The 8,784-nt window shown below is 36.1% G+C and overlaps 1 protein-coding gene across 2 annotated transcripts; it reads right to left on the reverse strand.

Annotated features, from left to right (window-relative positions):
* Positions 1-596: 596 nt before the first annotated feature.
* tpp1 (tripeptidyl peptidase I) lies at positions 597-8,742 on the reverse strand. Of its 2 annotated transcripts, none has more exons than XM_051868758.1 (13): positions 8,614-8,742; positions 8,245-8,316; positions 7,131-7,270; positions 6,904-7,054; positions 6,537-6,658; positions 5,479-5,657; positions 5,134-5,332; positions 4,143-4,331; positions 3,952-4,024; positions 3,729-3,849; positions 2,726-2,884; positions 1,928-2,053; positions 597-1,598 (listed from the first exon to the last, which is right to left on the reverse strand). In XM_051868758.1, the coding sequence occupies exons 1-13, from the start codon at positions 8,697-8,699 to the stop codon at positions 1,461-1,463; spliced, it is 1,755 nt and encodes a 584-aa protein (XP_051724718.1). In that variant the 5' UTR covers positions 8,700-8,742; the 3' UTR covers positions 597-1,460. The 2 variants fall into 2 exon arrangements, with proteins under 2 accessions (XP_051724718.1, XP_051724719.1); XM_051868759.1 differs by lacking the exon at positions 8,614-8,742 and adding an exon at positions 8,501-8,541.
* Positions 8,743-8,784: the final 42 nt, after the last annotated feature.

Below are 8,784 nucleotides of genomic sequence, written 5' to 3' on the forward strand. Positions count from 1 at the left end.
GAACAAATTTTCTCACTTACACCCTATAGATTTAAAGGGATAGTTCACCCAAAAATGAAAATTGACATTTACTCACTCTCAAGTTGTTCCAAACCTGTATGAATTTCTTCTGTTGAACACAAAAGATATTTTGAAGAATGTTGGTAACCAAACAGTTGATAAGCCCCATTGACTTCTATAGTTTGGAGAAGGAAAAAAATGGATGTCAGTGGGGTCCAATCAACTGTTTGGTTACTGAAATTATTCAAAAGATCTTCTTTCGTGTTCAGTAGAAGAAAGAAATTCATAGAGGTTTGGAACAACTTGAGGGTGAGGCTATGACCATTTTTATTTTTGGGTGAACTATCCCTTTGAATTTATGTTTTCTTGCATTTAAACAATGTAAAAAAAAAAATTGCATTTTAACAGAATAAATGTTTTTTTCCCCATGTATATTTTGTGAGCTCATCTAATTGACCTGAGAAATCTCAACTTAAAATGCAAACTCCAATAGTTGAAACGTTTGCAATTCCTTCTCAAAAATGTATATTTTTGTGTATGTTTTTGAACAGTATCTAAATTTACTTAAATCCAACACTAAGTACACAAGGGTAGCATTTATTTCAAAATAAAAACCTTTAATTTGTATTTTTTCAGCAAAGAAACATCTTCAAAATTTTCATGTACTTTTCAGAGGGAATCCTGGAAGCAGTGCATCTTTCAAAAACAAGTTTGACCAGTTGCTCAAACAACATTCAGTGCACAAGATGTCTAGAAGAAAAACATTCTCAATCTCTCCAGTGACCAAGTAATTCCAGAACAACAAATCTATTCAGTATTTAATTCCTGAGGACCTCATTAACAATAACTGAAATCAACCCATTAAAAAAAAAAAAAGACAAAAACAGGTTTATGCAGCTCTCAAGTGTTCAATATTTAGGCTGGTTTCATTACATGCTACATTTAAACCTTGAAACACCCTAATGTTTATGATAAAAGGATCTGTTTTAATTGCATTTTAAAAGGAACTGGCATTCATAGAGAGGACATGTACTATTAAAGAATATTGCACTTCAGAACATTGATCAATCTCTAGAAAAAAAAAATTGAATCCATTCGGTATATGAAGTAGATAAAATTAGATATTTTATCTGTCACTCTGTTTTGTTTAAATCAAAGTGGCTTGTTAAACATTTGGTTGTGGTCTATACCTGGAATCCACAGATCCTTAACTCATCTGGGACAAATCAACCTCATCTGAAAGAACTGAAGCGATACGACCTGTTGGACAGGTTAAACAACCAGGCATCAAAAGGTTCAGTTTACATTGAAACGACTTTGTGAGAATGATTCTTAGATGATTGACATCTATGAAATCTTGATATGATTATATAATGCATTGTCATTTAAAGGCTTCAGCAAAATAATGAAAAACCATTATCGGTGCGTTTCTCGGAATAAAAAGCAGCAGCAGCAGCAGCTCAATCCATGAGCGATGCAAGAAGAACAGGATAGTTAGGTGTTCCCCATCCTGTTACTGGATCCCATGAAGGAGAGGCACAGAACCCTTTCCCTTCAACTTTATCATCCAGACAACTCAGATGACATCCCTCTGTCACCTAAAAGCAGGGAGGAGAAGACACCATTAAATCAACAAATTGCTTAGAGGATATGGTTATGTCATGCCTTCTAGACACACAAGCCCAATTTCACACATTTGTCGCATTACAAGGGGCACTACAGTGCTTTTAATGATCTTTTCAGTTATTAATGCGGGACAGCGCTATATTGTACTTTAAAGCATCACTTCATTGACACCGTAATGTGTCCTCAGTTCAGTTCAGATCTGAGACTTCCACTAGAAGAAAGAACTGAGCTGAACACAGGCTAAGGCTAAGAGATTGACTATTGTCAAACATCAAAAAAAAAAAAAAATCATAAAACTTACATCATAAAGACCTTTGCCTTGCAGTTTGTAAAGGCGAGGGTTGATGAATCCTAAGGAAGGAAGGCCCTTCAGGAAGCGCTTGTCATTTATGAGTGAGAGAATTCCACCCACTACTGGGGTTGATGCCTTGGAAAAACATCCAGATTACAAAATGTCAAACTTTACTGGGTACTGTACTTTTTTTTTGCATTTTCTACTACACACTACTGTTTGAAAGTTTGGGGTTGGTAACATTTTTTAATGTTATGCTCACCCAGGCTGAATTTATTTGAACAAAATACAGTAAAAACAGTAATATTGTGAAATATTAATTTAACAATAGCCTTATTCTGTTTTTATATATTTTGAAATGCAATTTATTCCTGTAATTGCAGACCTTACTACAAAATTGATCCTTCAGAAATCATCCTAACATTTCTTAACATATAAACGTTGTAAATAGCGGCTTAATATTTTTGTGGAAACTACATTACATTAAGGATTCTTTGTTGAATAGAGTTCAAAATAACACAAAACAACATTTATTTGAAACAGAAAGCATCTGTAAATTTCTAAATGTCTATTACTTTTTTTCCAGCAAGGATATTAAATTGATCAAAAATGACAGTAATTTCTTTAAAAAAAAACAAATCTAGCTGATCCTAAACTTTTGAATGGTAGTGTAGTCTATTGTTTTTTTTAGTCAATATAAAGTCTTAGTATTATACACTGCTGTTTCTCTGTATTTAAATCATAAAAATGAGCAAACCTGTAATATCATAAATGCACTTGTAAACAGAAACTGTATTATTTACTAACCGAAGTTCCAGAAACCCATGGTACAGGCACACGGTTGGTGACTACCCAGTAGTTGTCAGACAGTGCTGCCAAGTCTGGGTAAGCTCTTCCAGTGTTGTTGAAATATGTCTGAGGAGGCAGAGGCTGAACACTCTTCAAATACTTTCCAACAGCACCAACCTATAGAGAACAAAACACAACAGCCTTGATTGTCAAGACAAACAGCACTGCCCAGAATACGGAATCCCGCAGACTGTGTGGGAAATGTGTTTCCAATGTGACGTGTGTAAAAGAAGCAGTGATTTTTTTTTTTTTAAACTATGATCTTTCTTAAATCATTATGCTAAATGATTGCATTTTTTGCCTAAAATGTTATGAATACCAGCTACTCTAATTCTCATTTTATGCTAATTGCCCATCCCAAGGTAACTATAAACTGTACCAGCTCCAGTGTGGATCCAGTCTTTGCATTGACTGAAATCATTGCAAAGACTTCAGGGGCCTCATTTATAAAATGTTGCGCAGAAACCATCCTAAATTTTGATATCGATACCATGGGGAAAAACTGCCATATAGATATTATCTCAATTTGGCAGCAGTTATATTAGGCTGCTGTCACTTTAAGACCTGATGCACAAACCCATTATACTGTTACACATGCGTTTTCTTTCTCTGTTTTGGTTTACTTAAAACATAACTGACTGTTTACACGTGAATACTCGCCAAGACCAGCATTTTGACATTATTTTGTGTGTATTTGACTGTTTAAGCAAGCAACGAAAAAAAAAAACTCAGTTAAGTACTGAGAGGCGGCTTTATGTGCATGAGCACCAAATCTGCAGCAATGAGTAAAATTTTGCGCAATACGTGCAATCACACGCTGAAATTCAAACCCTGTAACACCAACAATATTAATCCGGAGCAAATAATACAGTATACAGCATATTCTGAGCTGTTTTCATTAAGCAGCAAGACAGTATTTCATTCAGAACATAGCAAAAGATACAGACTTTTGGATTGTTACCTGATAATCTGGCATTGCAAACACATTGCTGAAGCCACCTCCACTGATGTAATCAGTGACCTCATAGCTGAGTTTGAAGGGGTTCTGGAAAGAAGTTCCACCCACAGTGGTCACATAGGGACTAGATAGGCAAGAGATTAATTTCACAAATTTACACATCAACTACTTTCAATTTAAAAGATATTAGTACTACACAGATTATTCAGAGAGCATTAATGTCTACCTGGAAGCAGGAAAACTTGGCCTAAAAGTATTTCTTTCCTTGGTCAAATGTCTACAGCCTGCTCCACTGTCACCTGAATTTAAAAAAAACAAAAAAACAGATCTAATTTATGAGTGTTGCTTTCTTTGAGATCTTGTACCATTAAGATGGAACCAACAGTTAATCATATTTCTTGACTTTAGTTATCTTACCGGACGCAAAGAGCATTGATATCCCTCTGAGGCCAGCCTTCATGAACTCATTGTTGATGCGGTTCATATAGGCATCAGAAAGACTGTCCTCATCATCTCCATAGCTGATGGTGTGGACCCAAGGAACCGCAGACATGTTGCTGAGCAGCAGCATCCACTGAAGGAACGGCTCCTGGGACTCATGACGACCTGTAACAGAGACCATGATGAAGTTTGTGATCTTTACAATGCATAAAATAGGAAACAGACCACCTAAAATCAGATCATTTGAGGAGATAACCAGCAGACATGATCCTTGAAGTCACCATGAAATGAAAAATGGACATTTCTTGTTTTTTCTTAAATGGAATATTGCAGCATTTATTATAAATGATTTATCAATGTACATAGTTTTTTTTTTTTTTTTTTTTATGTGCTCACGCAATCTTTAATCACAATCACTTCCCCTCCCTCTTGCATTGACATCTCTTCTCTGATGACGTGTTTTTCGGCGTGAGGGCGGGAAAACCTGTCACTCACATGAGATCACAGCAATAGCAATCCACAACCGTCCAATCAATCCTTCATGGACAAAATCAAGTCACACCCTCCATTTTTCTAGTTTGAGAAGCCATTTCATCAGATATACATCACAACAGGGAAGAAAAACCTATCATAACTTCTGTTTCATGCTGATTTTAATGAAACAGCAAACTGAACTGAGGCACATTATGTTCATGAATCAGTTATTATAGTTAAAGGTACACAATGTATTTTTTGCTGCACTAGCAGTTAATAAATAAAACTGCATACATCTGGTGGAAGAACATTGTAGCCAGAGCTACTTCTCTGTTTATGTTTATTTGATGAGTCACGCAGGTACTGGGCTATTCCGCAGCGGTTGTTGCCCTGCCTGGTCTAAAATAGTCTGAATATAAATTATTTTTAATGTACAGAAGTAACTAATAAGGACCTCAAGGATACTGAAATAACACTGCCAAGGATCACATACCTGGATTTGTGAAGACCCACGTAGAAATGTTTGCTCCACTGCTCATGATGTACTCCACATCCAGACTGGCCTCAATGCCGGCTTTCCCACCTCCCTGAGTGCCCACGACCCGCTCAACAGCTGACATGTGCGTGAATCCTCCAGCAAACAGACTCATAAACTCAGCCAAGTCAGCGGGGTGGTAGTACTGCTCCAAGAACTAACCAGTTTACAGTCTCAAGTTAGTGGAGATACTTGACAACCATAAAGAACATTGCAGAATAATATTCACATGATGAAATTAACAGTTTTAGCACCATAGTCAGTGAAATCTCCACAGTAAAGTAGAGAGTATGAGAAATGTACCTGTGCCACTGCCTGACTATTGTTAGTGGCAGTGCCCACATCTTTTGCTGTAAGGTTGTAACGACTCCTAATGACTGAGGGGGTGACACCCAAGTGAAAGCCTAATGCTGATTGTCTTGCTCCTTCCCAGCCTTTACTGATTTCCTTTCCTTTTGGTGGAAAACGGTGAACACCACCCACTAAAAAAAATAAAAAGATAATACATAGGTTTCATTTCGTAGATTTGAGAGTGATTACTTCAAAGATTTTCCATTAGGAACATTAATACTAGCTGCATGTTTATTAGGATAAAATAATGCATGTCACTAAAAAGTAATGCAAAACAGAATGCAGATTATTATTAAGTCCTTAACCCTGTAAAGCCTGACATATAAAATAATCCTGGGTGGGGGTGGGGGCAATGAAACGGTTTATTGAACCTTTAGGACAAATTATTACAAAGTAATCTACATTAAAAAAAAAAAAAAAAAATTATGTTTGCAGTGTTTTATGTTTTGTATCATAATTCACACACCATATAGTATAATATAATGATAATATGGAACTCACACTTAAGGAAGAAAAAAAAAAAAACCCACACAAATTTTTTTTTGCCCACACTGACCAAAAATATGCAATTTGGTGCCGCTGTACAAATCTACAAACAGTTGTACAAACGTACAAACGTTCCTTAAAAAAAAAAAGCCTGTTGTATCATATTTGATACATACATTTTATCATGACTTTTCTAAAAAATGACGTATAGATAATAAAGTAAACCTAAGTTGCTTCAGTACCATAAATGTTTATGTTGAAATATTAATAATTTAAAAAAGCTATTCTCATGTTTAATTTACTAAAAATCATTAAGAATTTTGCATCAAAAAGACATGTACCACAACCTAAAGGAGGACATCTTTACAATTACACTAAACGGCCCATCAGACAGCAGAAGGCATGCAGTGAGATTTTTGTTTTAATAATGTTCATAATTTAAAGGCCTTAGAAATTCATGGATCAAATATGATACAGTAGGCTTATGGGACTGAAGATGGAGATGAATGGTGTCGGCTGCTCACCAAAGTCTAGATGCTGATGCACATCTTCATGAACGGAGTATAGAGATGTTGACCTCAACAGAGTTTGTGAATCTCTTCTGTAGCGGTGAAATTTAGAGCCGGGGAGTAATGCTTCAGCCACCCTAAGAAGGATAGATTGATAGATAGACAGATAGATAGATGAGAGATCAAAAGTAAATATATGGCAGAACTGATTTATATAAAAGAAGAACAAAAAAATAGATTTTATTTTTACAATTTCTAAAGAAAAAAAATCAAATAATGTTTACCTATATATATATATATATATATATATATATACACACACACATTTTTTTTTTTTTTTTTTCTCTATGAATATGGTAAAGTTCACACAAATTGTGCTTACTGTACAGTCATGACACACTGAAGAAAGTCTCGTGTTACAACTGTGTGACAGTTTTTGACCCCATGACTCTGGAGCCAATTCTGCACTACTTTCTCGGTCAGCTGGGATGGCTGTACAAGATCAGCTACTTCTTCCAAACTCAGATACTTCCCTAAAATATAAATGAGAAAATGAGAACTTATTTCTTTATTTGATAATTTTTCATTATAACAAATGAGGCTCAATACCATATTGATGCGAATCTGGGTCCGACACTAGTTTCAGTAACTCTTCCATCTGGTTAACATTCTGCTGCTTTAGTGCAAACGTAAGTTCCACTTCCTCCAAAGGTCCAACCCGTTCAACTAGAATCCAGTCCTCAGGCACACTAAAACATTGGGAATAACATGTTTCCATCCAAAGTTTTGAATTTAATTTGTGCACAAAATATCGCATATAACATTAACACTGCGTTATTTGCTTCCATCCCATGTGTTCAAGAGAAAAAAAATTTATCACTTTCTGGGAAATTGGCGCAAAATATCTGTAATAAAAAGGGAAGTCACTGTGGCTCTTTTTTCCTAAATCATAAATGACTTATAACACGTAGACTAACCGCACTAAACGCTGTCATTTTATCTTGCATTTGGATGCTGGTGTTTGGGAACACAATCATGGGAGCTCAATTTTACCAAATGACTCTGATGACAGACTTTGGCTTAGGGCCTTAGGCACTTCAGAATGACCAAACCGACATTTGAGATGATGTGCAAAGAAATCGATCTGCTAGTTAGTCCAGTTATCCAATCACATCCACTGTTGAGGCAAAGTCAAGTGAGTTTTTTGTTGCGCATTGGGGGATATATTCGACAAATATGTTTCCATCATGGTTTATGCATGCCTTCTAATCAGATTTATAAAAAAAAAAAAAAAAAAAAAAAAGCACACAAGTTTTTAAAACACATTCTTAGAATTTGTGCATCTTTGCATCTCTATCTGGCGTTTTGTATGTGATTTCCCAAAAAGCACTCAAAAAAAGGTAGATCAGGGACGTCTAAACTCAGTCCTGGAGGGCTACTGTCCTGCAAAGTTTAACTCCACCTTGTTTCAATACACCTGACTGGACATTTCTAGTATGCCTAGTAGACCTTGATTAGCTGCTTCAAGTGTGTTTAATTGGGGTTGGAGCTAAACTCTGCAGGACAGTGGCCCTCCAGGAGCAGGACTGGACACCCCTGAGGTAGATGGAAACATAGCTATTGTTAAAGGCTTGTTTCTAATAGCAATATGTAATTATTGCATTTATATTGGTCACTTAAAAGTCACGTAAAATGACCAATATAGTTCATAGTTTGGACTTACGAAGCATCCTGGTCAGCTTCAAGCAGCTCCCCATTGACCAGCCAAGTTAAGCTCAGCATAAAAACAGCAATCCTGTAAAAATAGAACACTGTCACTTTAAGAACGCACTCTGAAGTACATTCACTTAATTTATGGCCAATGCACAAGAGCAAGAGGTTACTTTTACTGACTTTTGTCTTTTCAAATCCAATAGTCAACTTAAACAATTAGCGTTAGAAAGCAAACCAACAGTACACAAGGTAACACGTTTACTGACCATCTGACCTCGTCGAGGTGAACCATAGTCTGTGAGACTTACAGTCTCTGCAAATGCGATCAATAAACTATGACTACGGTAAAATAACGTTTGGTAAACAACAAAGTACTCACCGCATTGTTTTCGCGTTCATGCACCTTGATGTCTGATTCTGAAAAACACCACCACACCAATGCCTGTGTCCAAATGTGCTGATCATGTGATAGTCACGTGACCATCAGCTGATCTTTTATTTTGATTGAGGAAGTTAATGTGAAGTAAGTGTGATTACTACGTGTTATTTG

This window comes from Ctenopharyngodon idella, chromosome 17, assembly GCF_019924925.1.
Source record: "Ctenopharyngodon idella isolate HZGC_01 chromosome 17, HZGC01, whole genome shotgun sequence".
NCBI lineage: Eukaryota > Metazoa > Chordata > Actinopteri > Cypriniformes > Xenocyprididae > Ctenopharyngodon > Ctenopharyngodon idella.